The 25236-nt window shown below is 39.3% G+C and overlaps 1 protein-coding gene across 1 annotated transcript in view; it reads right to left on the reverse strand.

Moving 5' to 3' along the window:
- Positions 1-17275, reverse strand: part of LOC128739552 (uncharacterized) — a gene marked incomplete at its 5' end in the record, with an annotated part of 421627 nt that extends 404352 nt beyond the window's left edge. The window contains one exon of the mRNA XM_053835046.1: positions 14097-17275. Coding sequence (XP_053691021.1) covers positions 14097-17275 — 3179 coding nt within the window. The remainder of the gene's footprint in view (positions 1-14096) is intronic.
- Between the last annotated feature and the right edge of the window lie 7961 nt (positions 17276-25236).

Below are 25236 nucleotides of genomic sequence, written 5' to 3' on the forward strand. Positions count from 1 at the left end.
CTGGTGTTTACTGCCGTGAGCTGGAATTGGAGGAATCCTATTCGTTGGGTAGTTACTGAACCGTTTTTTAAGCTGAAATCTTTGCAATTATGTGCGGAGCTCAGTTTGCACTTCAGAAAGAACTGATAGGCAAGATTATCTACTTCTGTTCTGACAGTCAAGCCGCTATAAAAGCCCTTTGTGCGGCTAATTCTAAATCTAAAACAGTCATCGCCTGCCACACCAATTAGAAGAACTAACCATTCTAAATGCCGTTCATTTGGTTTGGGTTCCTGGCCATTCTGGTATAACCGGAAATGAATGGGCTGATGAATTAGCAAGATCTGGAGCAGAAAAGTCGGTTTTCGGACCGGAACCTGCTTTACCAATTGCGGCATGTTGGATAAAACAAAAGATTCGATCTTGGTTTTCATCTGAACATGTACGTTATTGGGAAAATCTTGAAACTTGTCGTCAAACGAAAAGTTTCATTGTTAAGCCTTGGGAGAAGGTTGCGAAATTTCTTTTGCAACACTCAAAGGTAAATTGCAGTATTTTTGTCAGATCACTGACTGGTCACTACAGACTAAATTATCATTCAGCTCGCTGAATCGTTTCATTGTAATTTATGTGAATCCGACTACGGTACACCATATCACGTAATTTGCAACTGTCCTGCAGTAGCACAATTGCGTCATAGGATCTTTGGATCCTACGTCTTAAATGAATCGGATTTTAGGAAACTAAAATTACGAGACATTTTGATGTTCCTTAACGAAAGCGGTATTGAGCTATAAGCTCTTATTTATCATGAGTATACCTCCCAGGGGGTGTACTTTTGATAAGTTAACTACCAAGGATTGCAGTATCCCCTCGGGGGTACAAAAATCTCTCGGTATATATATGTTTGTGTTTGTCCAAATTCCTCATCCACCCCTTCCTATTCCTCCTGTTTTCCTTCCCGTCCTCATCAGGTAAATGATGACACGGGCAAGATGGGCAAGGCACAAATCTTCCACATGATTGTGAGGAACGTGCTGCTCGAGCCAAAGATGCTGATACCTGATACCTGCTGAACCAACGTATTTTGGACCCCCTCAGTAGCTGTACATAGTTTGGATACTTACAGCAAAATCAAATGCAAGTGTCCAAATTATGTACAGCTGCTGATGGGGTCCAAAATAGGTTGGTTACCCTATTGCGCAGTACCTTGGTGATACAAGTAAAAAACTATTTATAACGGGTGGCAACTAAAATTTTGGAATTTTTTTCTCAAGCTGTCAAAAAAAGACAAAGATAGGGTAACGACCCCAGAATTCGCCCCTTTTATCAGGTTTTTATGCTGTAAAATGAATAAATCGCCATATTATTATAAAATCAGCCCTGAACTCAGACAAGTAGGACTATATATTAATATTCTATCTATTTTGGCTATTAGGAATCGAGAAAATTGAAATTTGATTGCAAAAAAGCCAATTTTGTGCAGGAACCTCTAGTACCACATTTCGCCCATAGCGATCCAAAATTCGTCCCCCATGTGACCCAGATTTCGCCCACTTGTTATTTGTTGCAAATTTCCCAAATAACCTCAATTATTTTGTTAGAATTGTTGTTACTATTATTTAACTTTAAGATTATGTCTATCCAGTGCTTAATATGGCAATCAATTTGTATCAGGAATTCGTTAAATGTTAATCTAAATTGAAATAAACTGATCATCATCACCTCCTGATACCTGATTCAGTAAAACTAAAAAACACAGAGAAGGTGGGTTTTTACTAAATGTTTATTTTCATTGCAGTAAAATAAGGCTTTTGACACTCGTCAAAGATATTTAAAATGAATAGTGCTTTTTCTGGTCCTTTGTTGAATTCATTTTCACTATTGATATGTGGGCGAATAAATACAATTCAGTGCCTACAGAATGGTACAATGTTTATTTTAATAGTTTAAATAAACTTAATGATTAGGGTAATTGATCTTGAATGGACCTATTTAGCGCTTTTTAACACCACCACTCGCACTCCTGCTCAATTTACTCGTCATTTATAAATAATATGTGGTGATGTTACTATTTGTTGGAAAGTGCCACCTTTTTTCTACATTATCAGTACTTTAAAAATGTATAATTGATGAAACTTTTATTAAATATATCGTTTTTTGCCAAAGCCTTTTTTTGATCTTGAATGGACCCAACATGATCTTGAATTGGACCTATTTTTGATTTTGAAATGGACCTAAATTAGGATTGTCATAGTTTCTTCCATGTAAATGAACAAAATAATAACAAAGAATTTTTTTTTAATAGTACAACTATACTATTGTTATTTATTAATAGGACACAAGATTGAACAGCTTTTACCTTTCTTATACTCTGTTAGAAAGGTATGAAAGTCGGTTGAAAAATTTGAAATCAGTCACAGTCACCGAGGGTCTTGTTTTTATGTCAGCCCAACAATTGAACAATGTTTCAGTGACTTGATATGCGTTGTGTATGTATCTGTGTGTGACATTTGCATATTGGGAATTTATTAGTACCTGTTTTTCAGATAAACGATTTCCACGTCATAAAAAAATTATGTCGCCTATTAGTTTCAAAAATTTAAACCATTCATTAAAAATATGTAATATAACTTGTATTAAACGTAGTTTATCAAGTACAGTGGGGTTCGAGTTTTTATTTAGTGACTACATATTTCGAAAGGTCAGACTTTTACTGACGTAGGACTACGTCTTACTGCAAAGCATCTAAAGGTTTGCGACAGCCCCTGTCGAACATTTTGAATATAAAATCGTTGCAATCGTGAAAAATTAGTTAATTAGTGGTAATTATTCAATTTTTGAGACATTTATATGCAATTTTTTCAGTTGAAAAATGGTCTAGATTTTGCCACGGTTTCAATTTTGGCAACATAGGCGACACGCATTTGTTGTCAAATTCGAAATCATACTGTAAATGGTGCTTGAAAAAATCAGACTTGGTAATTCTACTAGGTTTAAAGGTATACTAGGTTTTAATTTTAAATGATAGTCGATGAAGAACTGTACCAGATAGAAAATAGGAAGTTTCAAAAATGAATATTTTAGATCTCAGGGTCACTAAATTTCGGTGGACAAGGAGGTATTAATTTTGTCACAAGTCAGAGGGGAGAGGTGCTTAAAGAAAACTTTACATCCCCCAAGAAAAAAATCAGAGGGGTTGTGTATAAGATACGACCACGGATGACGTAGTACAACGTTAGTCGGGTTGCATGATTTTGAATATTTTACTAAACTGATTTTTAATCTATCTGTCAATCGACCAAAAGGTGATGTGAAGTCAACCTGCTTGCTTATCGGCGGAATATAAGGCCTTTGCAAAATATTTTTTAAGTTTTTGTCACCCCCCCCTTTGAAAATTGGCTTGAAAAATCGGGGGGCTAAAAAAATTTGGAGGATATGAGTATAAAATCAATTGTCCGTGGGCTCTACAGCCTGAAAAACTCGAAAAATGAGTGTACTTAACACTTCTAGCACGAAACAGAAATGGAAATTCGAATTCGGAGTTTCCAAAAATCGTCCAAAAAAAATTCTCTCGTTTGTGTCTTCTTTTCGTACATTTTTGCATGGAAAATAATAACGTATATATTAGAAGCAAGAACAGATTTGGTTTTCACGCTTAAACTTTAAATAAAAATGTTTCAAACCCATGTTTTTTGCTCGATTAAAAAATTCACTTTGTCCCCCCCCCCCTTTAGAGGCCCAATACAGGAAGGACAAAAACTTTATAAAATATTTGTTACTATACTATAGGTATTACTTTATTCTGAGCCTCATAATTATTTTAACTAAACTAGAAAATTATCAAATACAATATTATTTTTTTAGGCATATCCAGTTCGAAAATGGTCCAGATATTGATCCAAATTTTATATTTTTTGCACCATATCATTATCCAGGCCTTTACCTAATTTCTAAATCCTCCATTGACGCATAGATGATTTTATTGCCAAACCGGATAGTTTTGTAGGATCATCCCACCAGGACCCGCATTCGGACGTGGCCGGCGTCGGTATTGATCAGCATGCAGGGACCTGATAAGGTTGCACAATGAGGAATAGCGTGCTGTCCCAAGTATGCTTTTTCCAGCCATCATTTTGCAATTTTCATCGGTCCTGTTCAATAACGAAGTAGCAGCACACGGGCGGTATCCTATGCTTATGCTTATGCTTAAACCGGATAGTTTTGTAGGACGATTGGGCATCACAAAGTTTCACGAGGGTGAGGAAGTTGGCGTTCTTAACCTTCAGAAGTGGCTGCTTCTTTTTACTCAGACGAGTCTGATTTTGTGACTACAGGATCCGGTTGAATTTTATTGGCCTTAGGGTTTTCGGTCAGCGCGCTAAAGGTGTTTTGAAGCTTTGGTATATGCTTGATTAACGTGTTTAAACTATTTCTCATCTGAGTTTTGTCAAAACTTAAACTTACAGCAAAACTTTTTGCTGTATTTATATGAAAAATACAGGACGCTATTTGTCCATGAAAAAAATTTTGATTCCAACCATTTTTACGATGTTGCCTGTAGATAGTTAAGCAGGGATAACCACTTTAAATAGAGTTTGGAATATTAGCTTCGTAACTCAATTCGAAGTTCCAATATTAGAGTTTCCTAAACGACATGAAAGAACATTAAATTATCTCGTGTTTGATCCATCCTTTTTAGAATTCGAACACATAACAAAATGGCGGACATTGAAACATAAAAGTATGGTTTTTAAGCGAAAAAATTGACTTTAAACATTTCTAAAAAATTCAAAAATTACAATATCAAGAAAAGGATGGGTCAAACACTAGATAATTTTGTTGGCTTTCAAACAAAAAAAGAATCATAAGAATTGCTTGAGCCGTTCTTGAGATATTTATGGTACCGACTTTCAAAACCTGGTTTCGAGAAAAACGACGTTGAAGTTTTTACTCGTTGTTTAATCGCTCCAGACATGCGCGATACAAATAGCTGTAACTTTGTCAATATTTGGAATTCATGCAAACGACTTCAAACACATATGGTCAAAATGTTAATCTTTCGAAATAATCAATAAAAAAAATTTAGGTTTTAAAAAATTGAAAAGGTACTATGCCCCCTTAACAGAAAAGGCAGTTAGTATCCCTCTTATCTTTCGATCCATCTTATCTTTTAATCAATGATGGTTAAAATTTTTGTACAATACTGAGAATAAATTAAGTTTATATGGTTTTAAGCATAAAATGACATATGTTAGCTAATTAGGAAGACTTTTTAGTTTCAAAACTAGAGGCTACAATGTACAAACACTATGAAGCAACTACGAAAAAGGATGAGTGATAGTTAGTTTTATCAATATAATTAAGTTTTCATTTCGGCTATAAATCAAGCCTACTTTCAATATCCCGTGCTTATAGATTAATTATAAACGGAGATACCATAGTGACAACAAGCAGTTTTATGGAATATACAACGGCGTGTTCGTTAGTGGTAGGCAATGATAGCTACCGCCAGTGATGTCTCGGAGCGCAAAACTAGGTCCATTCTAAAATCAATACTAGGTCCATTCAAAATCAAAAAAGGGGGTTAACATTTTTAAGGAATTTGAAGATTTTACTGGTTTTACTGAACTTTTAAATACCTAAATTGAAATTACACATATTTTAGCATCATTTTAAGAGTATTGTTTTATTTTAAACCAGAAGGGTTCCGGGTAGTAACAGTTTGAAAATACTCTATGGTGACTGCCAAAACGCTGAAAAACAGCTACTTTTAAATAAGCGGCAATAAAGTGGTTTTGGCTATAATTTTAATTTAATTTTAGTATATTTACGTTCAGAAATGATTAAAGATAAACATAAAAGCTAAATACAGTACAAAGACTTGATAATTATATCCTAAAATTCTTATTTAAAAATAGGTCCATTCAAGATCAGAATTCGACTAGGTCCATTTCAAAATCATTTACCCTACTTATATCATTGTTTAGTAATTTTTTGGGAAAGAGTAAATGTTTACTGTGAACAATAAAAAATTAGTTGAACTGGAAAATCTTGATATTCGGCTATATATATTGACTAATCGAAGGTGAGACTCGAGTCCACAACCTAACCTCTTCCCCAAGAAATAACTAAGCTTAACTGCTTAATATAGTCAATAAAAAGATGAAGAAAAAAATTGTTTAGTAAATCACTGTCTGTAAATGGGTATGTCGGTTTACAGTATTAAATATTCCTGGTAACTGGTAAGCATACCCATCTTACCTACTCAACTAGGATATTTTTTGACATAACTTGGAATTCTTAACTAGCATTTTTGGTTAGACCGGGTTTGTAATGCTAAGCTATTAGAATTTTCATGATATTATCGAAATATTCTATTTTATCAACACGATTATTTCTTTGTTGTCTGCATTGCACATTAAATACTTTTCAAAGTTTTATTCATGACAACAATTTTATTGCGCTTAGATGCTTTAAAATAGTAGACGGATTTTTCGTGTGATTTTCCAATAGTCAGATTTATTCTCATGACATGAAAAATTGTGATTTTTGAGAATATTATGCGCGTCTTATTAATTCGTGCGGTTTTAATCTTATTATCAATTTCGATGTCGATTATTGCTAATTCAACAGTTCGTTTGGTAGAAACCCCATTAGCCCATGTTTAGCAGGTAATTCTTTTGTTAGATGAATTCAAATGAAGATATGATGTGCTTTCTGCATCTAAATATTATTTATTCTATACTTTTACTCACCATTTTGATAAACATAAATCAGCGAACAAACTAATCGATTGTGACTTGCATTTGCTTATGTGTGGCATATTTGCATATATTTGATAGATGAGGGCGAAAACTGGTTCACGCAGTAAGTTCGGCTAAGTATATACAGATTCGACCCGGGCGAATTTTGGAACTCATATGATTTACAATACCCAGTTTTCGCCCAGTGCATTTATGTTCTATTTTCAGCAGAATTGCGATAAAATATCAAAATAAAAGCACAATTATGAAGTTTGAAACAGATATAACCAAATTGATGCGAAAAAAGTGCAAAGAGATACGATTTTCCATTACTTTTCCTCAATTTTATTTTTCGTGCTCGTTCTTGAAAATGGAAAAATCGCGTCTTAAATACATTACCTATTTTTCAAACCACATTAAATCATTAAAATACATAAAACAACACAACGAATTCTATTCAAATAACTGAAAACTGAGTTAAAATGAATATAAATTAAACTAACAACTTATATTTCAACTATATATTGAGTTAAATCACGGGAATACCAATGGGAGGGCGAATTCTGGGGTGGGGGCGAATTGTGGGGTTCTTACCCTACATGAAGAAGATCTGATTTACCGAAATTAAAGATACATTATCCATTGTTGAAAAAAAATTAGTGTATATTTGAAAACGGTCCGTAATCGGCTGTTCGGCGAAGCTTTCGTTTGACGTCGAAACAAGAATATTGTAAGGCTGTCATGTCAACTTTACGAATGCATCTCTTAATGCTACCAATCAACTGTTTGCAATTCGTGGCTCTCCAGTTATTTTTGTACACCAAGGAACTCAAAATCCCGAAGAAATCTTTGATTTGGCGCACTGAGACAGATTTTTCGGGTCGTGGTTTTTGGGTACGAATCGGATCGAATGGGTATTCAGGAACGATTGTGTTTTTTGGCGTAATGCGATGATGGCCAAAACACGTATTGTCCATCTGCATGATATTTTTGTAGAAACGGAATCAAAATTTTTTCAAACATTCATCTGGTGCATCTTAATTAATAGCCAAACCAGAGGGCTAGTTGTTGAAGAAACGAGAAAGAGAACGATGTCCTTCTGCGTCCATAATTTTAACTGGTCTTCCACTACTTTGCCTGCGAATAGTTGTTGGGCATCTTAGGATATGGTAAACAGTCGAAGCCGCAACATATTAACTTTTCAAATGTTGTACCGTATACTTTTTGCCGAGATTTCTGTTGCAGTTCGTAGAAATGTACAACGCGCTCCCGAAATGCTTCTTGTTTCGACGCCATTTTTAACAAAACTGGACAAGCATAAACAAAACAAAAAATATTACCAAAACGAGGAGAGAGAGAGAGAGAGAGAGAGAGAGAGAGAGAGAGAGAGAGAGAGAGAGAGAGAAAAAAAGCTACCACATACATACTCTCATTTCCCTCTGACCTCGTTTGTTTTTGAGCATAAGGGCCGCGAAAAAATTCCAAAATTTTAGTTGCCACCCGTTAGCTTACTATAAAACAACAGTAAAACGGCTAATAAAGCAAATTTATTGTGGTTGCCAACATCACCACGATAAAACTAGTTGACTGCGCTACATCTCTTATAAACTTCCCATACGTGGGGTGTAGCAATACAATATGGCGTACCAATCAAAATTGATGTTATTGCGATTGCTAGTCAAACCGCAATAAATGTTTTAGTTTTATAGAGCTATTAAAACGGTAACACCCTGACCAATCAAATTTATGGTTGCCGCTATGAAAAATATTCAAGTTCCACACCGAAAACACTTTTTTGTACGACGGCATATTGCCATATTCGACTATTATTTTTAGCTCGCAAACAAAGAATCATCTGGGTAAAGCGTGTAGCAGGAAGAAAGTTATTATCAATCGGTTTTCATGTCACAGGAAGCATCTAAAATTATTTTGTTGGAAACTAAGATTGACAAATTGAAGATACCCCCCCCCCCCCCCCCTTTCTTTCCACTCTTTCCCCTCCATTCCCAAAAAATCCTTCATTGTTTTCCCTTACCGTCCCTTGATCAAGTGTAGAACCATAGTTTCAAAAAATATTAATATATGCCTGACCGCATTTCAAGGTCATGACTAAAATCACGAAGTTTGGTCAAATTGAAGATATTTATTTTGTTAAAATAACTAGTTTTCAAAAAATGCAAAATTTCGATGGCGCGTTGATTTGATCTACCTATGACCAATATGAATGATAACATTTAATGCGTATATGCAGCACAACTACGGAAACTTCTGAAAATTTATTATTTATTTTATCGGATAATTTATTATGGTCTCTATAAACCAAATCGATCAGGATGATTTGACTGGAAAACTTTACTTTTCTGGTCACGAATGTATTTTCAACTTAACAAAGCTGGCGGACTGATTTAGCTTTTTATCAGAACAAGGTAAAGGCAAGAGGTAAAGATAAAAGTCAAATGCTGAAAGTCGAAAGCCAAAGGCCAACAGTTAAAAGCTACAAGAAATTTTAATCAAACGACGAAAATCACAAATCAACGGGTGAAAACCAAAAGTCGAAGACTACAACTCAAATTCAAAAGCCTAAATTCAAAGGAACAAAAGTTAAACGTTAAATATCAAAAAAAAAGGCAAACATGCACAGTCAAGTCAAAGTTCTTAAGTGAAAACTCACTAGGCAAAAGTCAAAAGTCGAAAATTGAAAATAAAAAGTCAAAAGTCAATAGTCGGAATGACAAATGGAAACTTTTAACTGCAGATCACTGAATGTTGTGGGTGGCGACAGGGTTCTGCTAGAACAGCTAGAAACTCGAAAGTTTGGTATTATGGCACTACAGACCGCAAATGCGAGAAAGCCCAATTTGACTAGTGCGGTGACGCGTCCATCAACGAGCTGGACATGGGCTTTGTAATGACGGCTAGAATGTGAAACTGCGTGATGGACTACGAGGCGATCAACGAGAGAATGTGCGTGTTGGATGCATGGCCCGTGCACTGTCGGCCTCTTGCAATGATATTATTTTTATCCAGCTTTTTACGAGCCATAATGGCGGACGTGTTCGTAATATTTGAACAGCATTGTTGACATTTCCCTAATACATCGCACGTTTTCTTTCCGTGCGTTCACGGTAAAACTAAAGGAATGTATGGAAAGAAAACGTGCGATGTATTAGGGAAATGTCAAAAATGCTGTTCAAATATTACGAACTCATGCGCCATTATGGCTCGTAAAAAGCAGGATAGAACTGCTCTTTATTTCTCGTATTTCTATCGTAGTTATTAATATCGTCGCAAGAGGAGTGTGCGAAGCAAATGTAGAATGATAGAATTAGAAGACTAAAACAAAACTAGGAATTAGACTACCCAATATAACGGACGGCAGTAGTCTAGTTAGTAAAACATTCGTAAAAACTCGTAAGTTGCCGAGAACTACGTGTGTATGAGGCTCTACCTTCCTCGATGGAAATGTGTGCATCAACCCTGGAAACCACATAGGGCAAGATATACTCGGCCATCGATGAGGCCGTAACCGAGGTAAAGCAAAGCAGAGCCATGGGTACAAACGTCCTGTTGAGAACTTGACCCTTCTTTATCGACAGACTTCGCAGCCGGCTATTAGAGTACAGGACAATTACGGGGCTAGTGCAACGATCCTCGTGACTCTCTAGCAACACCTCCCAGCCGAGATTCGAACATACGACGAGTGGCTTGTTAGGCCAGCATCCTACCCCGAAGCTAACTGGGCGATAAGCGAGGTGGTTACGCGGAATTTAGTCGAGTATTGACGGCGCGGAATTACGATAGAATGGATTTATCCCATTTAGTTTAGAGCACATTAATTTTATTGGTCGACTTCCCGTTTCGTGTCATCGTACTTTGTTTGACGACTAACTAATAAATAAACAGATAATTTTTTGAGGATTTTCAGTTGTACAGTCGGTTAATTATCGAAAACGGTTTTTTATACTGCCTGACGTTTCGGCCTTCGGTTTTGGCATTTTCGATAATTAACCGACTGTATAGCCGATTATCCTCAAAAAAGAAATCCCAGTCGATCTCAACAACTTAAACAGATAATTTGTAGAATTTGGGAGGAAGAGAAACTACCAGAGGAGTGGATGGGAGGTGCGGTTTATCCCACCTACAAAAATGCTACATTATGGTGATAAACGGCGCCTAAAAGGTGCTCTCCCAGATTTTGTTAGGTCGTCTATCTCCAATACCAAGAGAATTGGCAGTTTCATGTGAGCTTTATCGGCCCCGCGCTACTACGATCCAATTTTCATCCTCTGACAAATTCTCCAGATATCTCGGGAGTACAACGTGCCCACGCACCATACGGCAGCATACGATACAGTTGAGCGCAAACAGCTGTGGCAGATAATGCGTTGTTTTCCGAACAAATTGACGCGGCTGATCAAAGCTACTCTGGAGTGAGTGATGTGTTATGTGCGTGTTTCGAGGGTAATCTCGAGTCCCTTCTAATCGCGCAGAGGGTGACGGCTAGAGGATGGACTGTTCTGAATGTTATTCAACATCGCTATGGAAGGTATCATCCGGTATCGAGCGGGCACCGAAACGAGAGGAACGATCTTCAGCAAAAGTAGCCATCCCGCAGTCTTCGCAGACGACCTCGACCTCTTTACTAGAAACCGTGGGACAGCGGAGACAATCTACGCCAGGCCACAAACGAATGCTAGGAGGATCAATGCGTCGAAAACCAAACGTATGGTAGGCTGAAGCTCCAGAGATAACAACGTTCGCCTGACAGTGACTATTGACGACGATGAAGTGGAAGTGGTTGATGAGTTCATATATTTGCAGAGGTTGGAAAACTCGCAAAATGAATAGATACGCCGAGCATCGGCAAACGGTTTTTATCATGATAAAATAGCTACGCGAGTGGTTCAATTCGCCTATAAGAATGAGCAACATACACTCACGCTTCGTAGCATCGCTGAATATACGAATATCGTGAGCTACGCAAAAGTGCGAATTGTCGCTTTCTGCTGCTTGTAAAGCCACTAACACTACTTTAAACTATTCCCTGTACGTGGTAATATTATTTTGAATAATTTCCGACGTCCCCGGGCATTCTGTATCCAAAAAATCGAACACACTCAATGTTCAATATTCAATTTTTGAACGAATTCTGATGTTCACATTGAGATTCTGTTCGTGATAAAATTCAAAGCTGATGCGTGCATTATCGGCGAGGCAGGCGAATAGTGTATGTTCATGAGGGATGTTCATCGATTCAAATGATCACTTTTTCGCAAATTCTCCAACCACTGTATATTTGGGATTTCTGGTCACCGCCTACAATAATACAAGTAAGGAGATTTAACGATACATTCACGTAGGAAGCCGAGCCACCTTTTCTCTTCACAGTTCGCTTTGATCAAGGCGCATACGCCGACGCACAAAGCTGACGACGATATAAAACGCTAGTCAGACCGGTGTTGCGGACTATGTTTGGCGGAGTGCAAACGGAAAGTGGACAGCGGTAGGCGTATGAATCACGAGCTGCAGGCACTACACGAAGAAATTGTCAGAGTACACCTGGTGAAAATTGGAAGACTACGGTCGCAAGAGTCGGTCGCGTTGCAAGAATGTCGGACGACTGTGCAGAGAAATTAGTTCTCTTCAAGAACTCCATCAGCACCAGAAATAAAGGAGCCCAACGTGCAAGACGGATCGACCAGGTCTTGCGTGTATCGAGGCGCTTAACGAATCAGCGATGAGTAGCCCAGGACTGAGTACGGTCAAGAGGATTTTTGAGATGGCTAAAGCCATTTCGGCTCTACGCTGTTAGAAGTCAGTAAATAAGCTGGGTATAGCTTCCTGCAACTTATATTAGGCTCAACATTAAGCTGGTCTGCACCTCTCAACCAAGTAATTGTTACCAAAAGCTCCATTAGTCTGTAAAAACGAAAAACTTTTGATTATTTCGTCGTCCTTTAAGTAACAAATTCTTCGATATCTCACCGTATTTTGCACGTTGGAACATTCGAAAGCACATTTAGAAACACACAAATGGAGAGAGCGGCCTTCAGATCGACTACATTCTCATTGACGGTCGGTTCTTTGCAGATGTCACAAAGGCACGGTCTTTCCGTAAACCAAACATTCGTCTTGCGTCACCACCTCGTAATGTGTAATATTTGTCCTCGAGAATAATGAGCATTGGAAGCACATCCACGATATCAAAAGACTAAAGCTACCGCAAGAAATAGACTTTAAGCCAGCGTAGGTTTCAATAAAGCGAAAGTCGATATCATCAGCATTAAACTTTAGCACTGGAAAAGGGTTTCAAATTTCTTAAAGAAGTAGCAGAGACAATTAGACTCGTCGTAAACTCTGGTGAAATAAAATAGTCATTGGCTGGTAGGCAGCGTAGTATCCTCTCGGGAGTTAGTGGAACTACTTTTGAAGTCGTTGACAAATTTGTTTTAACGGATACGGATTTCCAGATTGCGTATCCTACTAAAGTCCTGTAGTCTTCAACTTCCCATAAAGCTCGTAATATTCAAGTGTTCAGCGAAGCTCTTGGTATTTTTAAGTTTAAGATTTCAATTTTTGGCGATAATAAGGATTATGACCCAGGCTTATAAAATGAACCACGAGTTTTCCACGTGTATGAAGAAAAGAATATTATCAAGCGAGGAAAACACGGCAGGTCAGTAAAGACAATATTCAGGAGAAAAGCAGGAATAGGCCAACGACTTTGAGGCAGACCCCACAATTTATGAATGTGCTCCAAGAAGTATGCTCGAACACCGGGTGTTAGGGGCGATTGGGGAATGGCCGTCTAAGTGAAGTGACCGAGTGATGTGGATGCAACAGCTGGATTCGGCAGCCGTTTCAGTTAGTTATCTAGTTTTTGTCTTTCATATCCGTTTGATGTTGTTTTGAACCTGAATTTAATTAAAATAAGGCAGATATGTTTTTGGGCTATTTCTAAAAATCACTCTTCGGTTTATAGCTTGAACGCAAATTCTGTTGCTGCTTTTTGAAATCGTTAAAACCAATTTAGGATATTTTACAACAATTGTTATCTTTTCAGATTTCGTTTGAATTGATTTGATTTCATTTGGAATTGCGCTAATACACTAGATGCTCCCATTCTAACCCAAGTAACAAGGTGAGTTTTATTGTACTCTTATGACGGTTTTCATGACCTTCATAAGAGTGTTATAAAACCGTAATTGTTACTTGGGAAGCTAAATAAGATGGGTGGTATGTTCTAGACCTAAAGTTAACCTCATGTTTTTGCATTGATTTAATAATGAAGTAATAATGAAGAACAATAATAATTTGTTGTATATGGTCTGATCAGACTTTTTCAAAGTAACAAAATTGAGTCTCACTTACCGGGTTACTACTTCCTCCTCGGACTCTTCACTGTCACTGTCGGTCTCCGTTTCCTCCTTTTGCTTTTCTTTCTTTTTACTATCCTTCCGGTCTTCCTTGGCATCAGTTTTCTTCGTTTCTTTCTTTTTATCTTCCTTAATAGTCACTGATTTAGTCGGTTTCTTCTTCTCATCCTTCACATTTACCGTCTTGCTTTCTTTTGGATTTTTATCTTCGACTTTTTCTTTCTTCTCACTTTTGTCTTCCTTTACCGGAGCAGCATCATGTTTTCGATCCTCATCATCGTCGGGTTTTTCTTTCTTCACCACTTTACTAGCTGCAGCAGCCTTTGCCGTCGACGTTGCTGCCGCTGCTGCCCGGGAAGTTCCTTGCTTCATCAGGCTAGCCTCTAGCGCGGCTCGAGTTTCGTTCTCGTACAGACAGTGTACCTTGGCGATTGCATTCAACGATGCCACCCGGTGCCGTTTCGGACCGGACCAGAAACCGTACAGCTTGAGGTGGCGCGTCTTTGCCGTTAGTTGCTTCTTCACTATTCTTGTGCGTACGGATTCTTCCGACGAGTAACCATCGGATTCATCGTCGGAACTGTCACGAACTTCCAGTTTCACCTTTCTGCTGATTGGTGTTCGTGGGCGTTCGTCCGGATCCTTTTCCAAATCATCTTCGGATTGTTCTGAGTTTGAGGACTCCACTTTCGTTGGTTCTTTCGGAGTTCTTACACGTTCCGTGACAGTGGAAGATTTTTTTACCGCTTTTTTAACATCGTTCGTGTTTGATGACTCTTCACTTGCGCCGTTTTCGTTCTTTTTCTCCGGCTTCACTGGTAATTCTACTTCATCACTTACAGGTTTTACATTCTGTAACCGTGTTGAGACTTGCACTTCCTCGCTGTTTTCATCGTCTTCTTCATCTTTTATCGTTGACGTTGATTCGAGAGGTTTTCGTTTGAAAGTTGGTTTACCCCCCTTAACCGGCGTTTCGATGTCACTCTCCGAATCATCGAAATCGTAAACATCCTTTTTCTCAGACTTTTTATCTTCCTTTACCTCTTTGGTTGCGACACCCGGGGTAGTGACTTTAGGGGATTGTTTCACTGGGGTCTTTCGAACGTATTTTCTTTTCGATTTGGTCGGTTTGGCGAGCAAACTCGCTAATAGTGGAGTGGCTGCTGGTGGGTTTACACCGGAGGAGTTGGTCGGTTCTGCCGATGCAGCGGATGGTACCAGTGCCGGAGTGGTGAAAACTTGCGGGGAGTCGCTTTTTGATTTTGTCTTATCTTTTAGTTGGTTGAGCGGCAGATCATCGTCATTTTCGGTGGAAGACCGTAACGTTTTCGGTGGCTCGGGAGATTCGGGTTGTTTAGCAGTGGCTTTATCGCATATTTTATCGGGAAATTCCGTTTCATGTGAACTACTTTTTGAGAGAATACCAGTGGGAACAGTTTCAGTTGATTTTTGGGCATCTTTTTCCTTTGTGTGATGTGATTCTAGCCGAGTTGGGAGTATTTCGGAAAAGTTAACCTTTTTCTGATCAACGTTTTTAACTGTAGGCTCCCCTGTTTTGGGCTTTCGAATATATTTTCGTTTAGTCTGCGGTGTCGCAGTACCTTTACCTGTTGATTCCGGACGTTTTACAGGAATGACATCAACAGTCGGTTTGGGTACCAATAATTCCTCTGTGGCCTTAACAGCGGGTGGATTATTTTCCACTGTAATTGAATTCTTTTGAGTTTCATCTTTAGCTTCCAGCTTCTCAACGACGACGGGTGTTTTCTTTTTTGTCGGCGCCTTTCGTTGCGATTTAGACCCTTTCGGTTTAGTGGTCGCCTTTTTTACTGTCTTCTCCTTCGTAGCAGGGGATTGTTCTTCCAGCCCAATCGGAGGTTCCGTCTTAATCTGTTCTGTTTTTGGATGGATAGTCACCCCCGCGCCGTCGTTCTCATCGTCATCTTCCTGCTCCAGAGCCTTTACAATATCTTCGATGCGACTCTGAACATCGGCCTCATGCCGGTCGTCCGGCTCGAGATCACCAAGAGAGCATGTTTTTTCCTCCTCAATCTTTTGTTTATCGTCGGTATGTTTAGTGCAAACATTAACAGCAGCAGAAGCAGCAAAAAGCGATGCGGTGGAACCGGCTACAGCTGACGGTATCTCCGTCGTTGCCTTCGACCGTGCCTCTGCCGCTCTCCTTTCCTCTAGCATAACCTTTTTAGTTCTGGCCTTAGCTTTGGGGAGAGTCGCCACCGGAGTGGCACCCGTGTTGCGTTTGGTAGGCTTATGCTGGTCTGCTGTGGCGTCATTATTATCATCGTTGTTTTCAGGCTTTTTCGTCTTACTTTTGCTATCGCATAATTTGGTCGGTGCTGTTTTGACAACTTCTTTAACAGCCGCTACGTTGGTGATGGTTGTAGGTTGTGGCACTGATGTAGGCAAAATCGTTGTGGCTGGAATTCTTGTTTTCCCACCCTCGGTGGCGAGCTCACGTTTGCTGGTGTCCGTGGGTTTCTGGATTGCAGCATCCTTCAGCTTATGTCCGCTGGCAGGATGAGCGCCTGGTCGTTTTTTGTTTGTCGCGCTGGGTGTGATGGTGATCGTGCTGGCTTCCGTTGGTTTGTTAGTGCCGCCGTCGCTTGTTAAAGTTGTTTCCGGTTTCGCGGCACAGCCAGCCTTTGCCGTCGATCCCGAGGCACCACCCAGTGAGCCTGTCTCATTATATTTCTGCTGACTGACAGTGGCACGCGATTTGGTTTTCACCATCTCACTGATTGACGGGTTGCATTCAACTGTAGCGGTATCGATTTGATGGATTGTTCCGTCTGTAATACCAAGGTTTTTGAGTTCTTTTTGAATCTTCTTTTTATCTCCGGTGGTGGGTTTTTTAACAGCTTCGCTGCTGGGCGAGGGTTTTTTACTTTTCACAGGATCTGATTTTTTCACGTTGGTGACTGCTTTCGAAATAGCCGTCTCCGAATGGCTCACTGGATTTGCGGTGGCATCGCTTTTGATAGTTTTGCATACCTTACTAGCTGATGAGGAACTTTTTCCAGCCGGAGATAACGTCCGAGTGCCGGTGGTGTCATGCTTTGCAAAAACTGGGGACTTAGGACCAACGGGTGGCTTCGCCGTGGCTTTAGTCTTTGATGTGCCCGGTTGGGACTGTGGTTTTGACGGCTGGGTCGAAGTAGATGAGCATTCTTTTACTTTTGGTTGAAGTCGTTTGAGTGGTTTTTTGACGGCAATAGCGGTCACATCAATGCCACCAGTGACGGCGGCCGTAGTGGTGGTGCTGGCGGCTTTCTTTTCAGCGGCTGCTGCTGCCGCTGCAGCGGCCGCAGCTAGTTGTTTCTTGGTCTTCATGCGCTGATCTGTAAGTAGAAATAAGATGGAGGACAAAATATTAGGAGAGGTTATCTGCAAGATATAGTATTATTATGCCTAACAAGCCTGGCAAACGGTGTTTCCATCGATAAATAAATATATGTAATGTTGTGTGAACCTTACTGTGAATTTCAGATTGAATCGGAGAATAATGGGTGACGTCCACTAGGTACTGTACCTTATTATAGCATATAGAAGCGCCAAGACACTCAATTTCACCCAAAATATCGTGAGTGATTTTAATTACAACGATGAGTGTCTTGGAGGTTTTAAACAAACATGTCAAATAACCAAAAAAAAAAACATAACGTCTTAAGAGAATGTCAAATATTACTTATAGAATAATTTGTGCTTTACAGAATTAAATTTTAATGAAAAATCCGCTTTAGATAATCCTATTTTTTAACCGAATGAACTTGTTTTAACAATTTAGAGATCTTTTTGAAAAACTTCTAGCAATTTTCTGAAAATTGTTTGTCTCACTTGCAGCGTTGACCTGAGCGATTTAATATTCCACTGACTTCTTTCGGTGAGCAGTCCAAATTTTATTCATTACAGGCAACAATTTCTCCGTTACCGTATACTGTTGCTGGTCTCTGGTTTTTCGACGCTTGACTTGGTTCTATCAAAAGGGATGGAAATGATTGGAAAAGCAATGAATGCACGATAAAAAAGTGAATCAAGGCAGGACTCTTTTCGGGGCATTTGGTAATCCGATAATAGGTTATCAAAATCTAGCACTGTCCCACATAATCCAAGATGTCTGATCAGTTTAGTGTGGTTTTTTCAAGAGAAGGCTTATGAGAACGAAAACCGTGTACGTACTGAGCAATCTCACCGAGAGTCGGTCATTTATTTCTCTTATTCTTATATACTTCATAGTAGTTTTGATTATATTGGATTTCTCCAAGGTGTTTGACACGATATCGCACAGTAATTTGTGCCAAAAATTTGCTTATAAATCTGGGGTTTCGAGTCATGCTTGAACTGATAAGCTTATACCTAAGTGAGAAATCTGTTTGAAATAATACATGTATTTCTAATTATGTCCCGATTGGATCAGGAATGCCCCAAGGCTCAGTTTTAGGCCCAGTTTTATGTTCATTATCATTATCAGTCCCATTTTCTATGGAGTTTTCTATATAAATGGGACAGTTATGCGATTCACGGCAGTATGGGTATGAAATGGGGAAGGCAAATGAGGAAGCGTCCAACATAGCTCCAGCCATCCCAAGCCCCTACCTAGCGCCTCCACGTCGCCTTACCCGGTAATGCTCTATTGAGTAGCCAAGCTAGGAGGTGCGATGCTGGGTGGTTGCCGGTTGTTTGATCTGAGCCACACGACCATGTTAGGAGGTAAGCATACTAAGAGTTATTTTAATTATTTGTTTCGTTTTAGCTCATGAACCACCTGCTACTGTACAGTGAAAACTCTGACCGAAAATTTTTTAAATAATGCTCATGGATACCAGAAGAATAAAATAAATTAATAATGGAAGCAGTTATGGAAACTCAAATGATGCGACTCTATTCCATTCGAAGGAGTGCTGGTGAAATTGTTCTATTTTTGCACATATATCTTCATATATTCTATATTTATATAACACATATTTCATTACATTGCCATATACCATCATTAAAGTAAAGGGGAGGGAGCATCAGGATATCGAATGAATCGAAGACTGGATGAGGGATGTGGTAGCCAGCCCAAGTCATATAAGGTCGGAGAGGATTTTGACGCGCCCTCCTAGCACACAAATCATCACGCAAGATAATTTTGCACGGCGAAGTTATGTATCTAGAAATAGGAGGTCTATGCTGGAAGGAGTGTTTTATATTCCCGTGGAGCCATGTAAGCGACATTGCTCATAGATCCACCCAACCCCTTTGGTCCTTCACGAACAGCATTGACATGAAAGTTGCTGGGTAGATAAATTCGATTCTGCGGTAATTCTACTTGTATACAATGGGAATCCCTTGAGATGATGGTGGTCACCCCCATACATACATACACAGTTTTATTTTCATTATATAAGTGACCATTTAAAATTGCATTGCAACTAAAGGCCAGTTATTTGAGAAGTAATAGAAAAGTTAGACTATTTAAAGCATCTATCCATCCTTATTATATGTCATGCGATTTCTTATTGATGCAGGCTTCTTCCGTTGCATTCGATAAACAGAAACTGGCATTAAATTCATGCCTAGGATTTGTTTTTGTTCTAAATAGTTTTTCTCATGTTTCACATTTACAATCACAGTTAATTGGATGACCTTTACAAAATTTTGGTCAGCTCAGATGTTGCTTGATGATATTTCGTTTAATAAAATTCAAAGAACCGCACTATTTATTCAGTAAATTGATACTTTTACGGAGCGTTCGTTGTCAAAAATTTGTAACGCCTCGGTATCGATCTTTTAGGTATGGCAATTCCTTTTTTGTAAGAGGTGTAGCAATTTGGAATTCATTACCAAATGAATTAACTTTAGAAAGGTCGGAAGCAGCATTTAGGAGAGGATTGTTCGAGTACTTTCAATGAAAATTATTAAAAGGTAAGTCAAGTATGTTTATGTGACACTACTTACATACAGACAAAGACAGAGAAGGAGGCACAATGTTGTCTCGGCACTATAAGATGGAAGCCCCATCTCACTACTCTGTAGAGTGGCCCTAGTAAGGTAACCTACCTAAATCAAACTACTACGAGATAGATTGGATGACGACCAACGGGAGAGTATTCATTGTCTATAGAGGATAAAGGGCCATTTCTTTAACTACAGCATCTTTAACGTGCGCTGCCGCATGGAGGTAGACCCGACGATGAGAAGGAAGCGTTCTACGTGAGACTGGAGGCAACGTACGACAGCTGCTCGTCACGGGACATCAAGATCGTCATCGGGGATATGAACGCCCAGGTCGGTAGGGAAGAAATGTACAGACCGGTGGTCCGCTGACCCGCGAATACTGGACTGCCTTCTGCCGAGGAGTTAGCGGTTTCAAGTCTCGAAGACGGTTGGGGCAGAATACGCTAGGCCATCGGAGAGACCGATACCGCGGTACTAGATGAGAAAACCCGGAGTATACAACATGGGGAATACCAGCAAGCGGTAGAGAAAAAGTAGCTTGGAAAAATTTTCCGAGCATTGCCACTAGGGAGAATTTGGCCAAATACCGATGAGCAGAGAACCAGTTGACCACGATCCTGAGGGATTAAAAGCGCCAAAAGGAGGACAGAGATCGCGAAGAATTAGAACATTTAACACACAAGCTATTCCGAGCTTAGTTTATGAGAAGGTGAACCAACCTCGTTAGGGCTACACACCGAAGCCTGATATGTTTAGGGACGAGGGAACGAATCTAATCACAAACGAGCGCGAAGTGGTCGACAAGTGGAAGTAATTCTTCGATGACGTTGTAGAAGGAGGCGGAACAGAAGTCAACCTAGGAGTGTCTATGGAAGATAGTAATGGTACGCCTCCTTCTACAACGTCATCGAAGAATTACTTCCACCTTATGTCTAAAAAGTCAAACGAGATATCAGATTGCTGAAGACCAATAAAGCCGCTGGTAACGACCGCCTACTGGCTAAGCTTTAAAACCATGGTCGAAAAACACTGGCAACGGCCAGTGTCTTTTTTGATTTCAAAGCAGCATACGATACGATTGAACTTAGCTATGGCAGATAATGCATGAATACCGTTTTCTGGATAAACAGACGCGATTGATCAGAGCTGCATTGGATCGAGTGATGTGTTTCGTGCGCATCTCGGGGACACTCTCGAGCCCATTCGAAACACGGTGCGGGTTGACACAATGTGATCTGACATGCTGTTCAACATCACTTCTGAGGGGGTGATTCGACGAATGGGCATCGAAATGAGAGTCATGATTTTCACCAAGGGAAGTCAACTCCTAGCCATTGTAGATGATTTTTCTATCATAGCCAGGAACTTTGCGACGGTGGAGGAAATTTACGCCAGACTGAAAGTGGTGTCTAGGAGCATTGGGCTAAAAATAAATGCGTCGAAAACCAAATACATGAAAATAAGAGACTCAAAGGAAACAAACGCGTGCCTCCTAAGGACGGTAACCATTGACGATGACGAACTATAAGTGATAACTGAGCTCGTGTATTTGAAATCGCTGGTGACCGTTGACAACAACACTAATAAGGAGCCCAAGCAGCACACATTTGGCACTTTTAGTTGCAGTAACTCATTTATGACTAAAATTGGTCACATATCGGTTGCCACAACTGGTTTGTAACAACGGTGCAACTAGGGAGATATATGGCGGAGTACAAACTAAAAGTGGCGAATGGTGGAGAGGATGCCGGACGATAGTGCGAGTTCTTTTCAATAACCCCACCGGCACGGGGAGCAGGGGGGCTCTACGCCCAGGATGGCGCGGTCAGGTTGAAAGTGATTTGCGAATTCTGAAAAGCTGGCGACGAGTGGCCTAAGACCGAGTTGAATGGAAACAAAAAAATATTTTACAGATGAAAAAATAACTGAAACTTGACAAACCGCAATAAATCTGTTAGTTTTATTTTGCTATCAATATGATAACATTCTGATAAAACATATTTATTGCTACTATTATGAAGAATATTAGAGTTCAACACCAAAAACAAGTTTTTATGCGAGGCCATATTGCCATATTCTAGTATTTTTTAGCCGCAATTAAAAATTCATCAAAGTAAAGTGTTTTGCAAAAAGAATGTAGGGTATGTTGCTGCTTCGCCGTAATTGCCTATTGCTATCCAACCAACACCTAGTCCTATCCAACACAAATTATTAAAAATATCAGCATTTTTACGACACACAATGCAAAACTAGTTATTCCCTAATATTTTAGTTTGTTGTCTATCATACGCGATCAATCAAAGTGAGCTGAGATCTATTTAAATGCTTTTTATCATTAAAGAAGTCCTACCAGCCAAATTTCCTACGTTTTTTCGTGCGACGAAGAAGAAATTGCTTTAATTTCCGTGATTCATAAATGAAAATAACTCACGAAAGGCATTGTCGTTATTCTACAGCCAGGAAAACTTGCCTGACCTGCAGAAATTTTGCAGAATAACATTTATCATGCCGTCCTACTCAAATACATGCGCGTTAGCTTCGTTAACATTGTTATTATTTTTAGTTCGGACAATGAAAAATTTTGATGGACGGATTTTAAATCGGTACGACGAATTCAAGATATAAAGTCAGTTGCGTAATTTCAATAATATGCTTTAATAATCGCTTTTCAGTGATTTCAAAGTTCACGGATCGGAAGGTAAGTGTGTTTTAGTCAAATCAGTACTAGAATTTGTGGAGTATTCATTAAGTTCATCCAAAAAATGATGAAAATTAGAATGGGTTCACTTACTACGACGGGAATTAGAAATAAACCCTATAAATAGGCCATTACAAATATTTAAAAAAGTTTTTGTCCCTCCGGTATTAAGCCACTGAAGGGGGGGAGGGGGGGGGGGTGGAAAAAAAAACAAAGAGAATTTTTCAATCGAGCAAAAAAATATGGACTTTAGGCATTTTTACTTAAGGTTTAAACGTGAAAATCGAATCTATTCTTGCTTTTAATAAAATACGTTGTTATTTTTCATGCAAAAATCTTCGAACAAAAAGACAAAAACGAAAGAAAATTTTTTTGACCGAGTTTCGGAAATTCCACTGTTTGAACTAATATTTATATTTCGTGTTAGAAGCGTTAACTCAACTCGTACACTCATTTTTCGAGTTTTTCAGGCTGTAGAGTCTACAGACAATTGATTTTATAAAAACAAATTTAACTCATATCCTACAAATTATTTTTTTGCCTCTCGATTTTTCAAGCCAATTTCCAAGGTGGCGGGAGGGGGGGCGACAAAAACTTTGAAAGTGATTTGCAATGGCCTTATCGATCGGTTTTCATGTCACCGGAACTATGTCAGAAATTGAAATTGACGAATTGTTTTAACCAAACAAATATATTCATGTTTTGTTGAAACAATTAATTTTCAAAAATTGCAAAAATTCAACGGCGCGTTTATCCACCTATCATAACAATATGCACGATCAAATTTAATCCGCATATGCTGCACAACTACGGAAACTTCTGAACATTTGTTATTTATTCTATCGGATACTCTATTATGGTCGCTATAAACCATTTCTATCGGGATGATCTGACGGTAAAAATTTAACTTTTCTGCTCATGGCTATATATTATCAAGTTAACAATGCTATCTGACTGATTTAGCTTTTTACCAGAGCAAGCTTTATGCTTTATAGCTTTGTAAAACAAAGCTGAGGCTTCATTAAATTATAGTGGTGGCTGCAAGCAGCGAAAACTACAATCGGGTGCTTTCAACAGAGCGCGATAACATTACTTCAGTTTATAACCTGATACTTAAAGAGGTTATAAAAATTTCTCTGGAGTGGGTCACTTGATCGGAAGGCAGTTTTCTCCCTTTGAGGATGGCACGTTTTAGGTATTTTTGGGATAGTTGTTACTATGAAACAATTATTTTTCCTAGAAGGTAACTAACTATTGGAATATGAAGTGTACATAAAGCAAAGCCTAGGTGCTACATTCCGTTATCGAAACTTGAACTTCTGTTTTTTATACGACAGACTTCGCAGCCAGCTGTACAGGACAATTGCAGGGCCAGTTGCTACGATCCTATTGACTCTTACAGCCTCTCCCAGTCTAGAGGCTAATGAAGTGTACATACTTCGAAAAAATCTTGTAAATTTACGTCTTTTGACACGCAAATAATTGAGACATCGTAAACCATATAAAATTACGTGTTATTTCACTTACAGGCTTATTTATTACATTTGGCTTGATGTAAAAATATATCTTTAAACACGGTTAAGGAATAGATATATTTTTCCATTAAATAGGACGTTAATAGCCCGTTCTGTGTAACTCTTAAGCGGAAAGATTTCCGTTACAAAAATATTAAATGATGCCTGATCTCATTACAAAGGTCAAGACAACGAAACATGGGGTTGGTCTAAGATTTTTAGGTTCATTAGATTCTCATTTTCCACAAATACGTGCCAATGTCACCCGTCAGGGAAAGTGGGTGAGACATCGGATTCGTTTATGCCATTAGATCGTGGATGGTAAATGGCTGAATAATGCGCTCCAGAACCACCGAGAGGTTCCACAGCCTCTTATTCAGCAACTCCTATCTCGACCTCCTCGTGGTACCATCCGGGATACGTTCCTTAGTGGAAATCGGACAACCGGTGGAAACTAGGGTCGTATGCGGACAGAGAAGGGGGCACTAATGCGAAAGCTGAAGTGTAAACTCTCCGCCTGCAGGACGGTTCTCTTGACTCCCAGGAACCAAAGCAGAGGGTCCAAAGCCCCTAAAGGAGATGGTTGTAATAGCTGTTATCTATGGCTATTACGTAAAAATTTGAATGGATAAACCCCTAATCCAAGGTGTGACGTGACCCGTGCCGAGGGATGAATGGTGGAGGGGGTTCTATAAATTCTCTCGCTGCAACGGAGCCTGTGGAGTACCAGGGCGCCCTCCACAGCAATTTGCCCTTGCTGCATCAAGCCGGTCACTGATGCAGTGGACGATTTCTTACCGTGCAAGCTCTCTCTGCCGAAAAACAAAGAAACGAATGAGGCGGAGAGGAGAGTAGTGGAGGAGCAGGACTTGAACAATGCGCTAGCAGAGGTTCAGTCCTGATCCTCGTCTATCCTCAACACGTCGACTCGTTGTGAGTCGACAAACGAATATGTGGCTCCAACT

The sequence above is a fragment of the Sabethes cyaneus genome, chromosome 3, assembly GCF_943734655.1.
Source record: "Sabethes cyaneus chromosome 3, idSabCyanKW18_F2, whole genome shotgun sequence".
NCBI lineage: Eukaryota > Metazoa > Arthropoda > Insecta > Diptera > Culicidae > Sabethes > Sabethes cyaneus.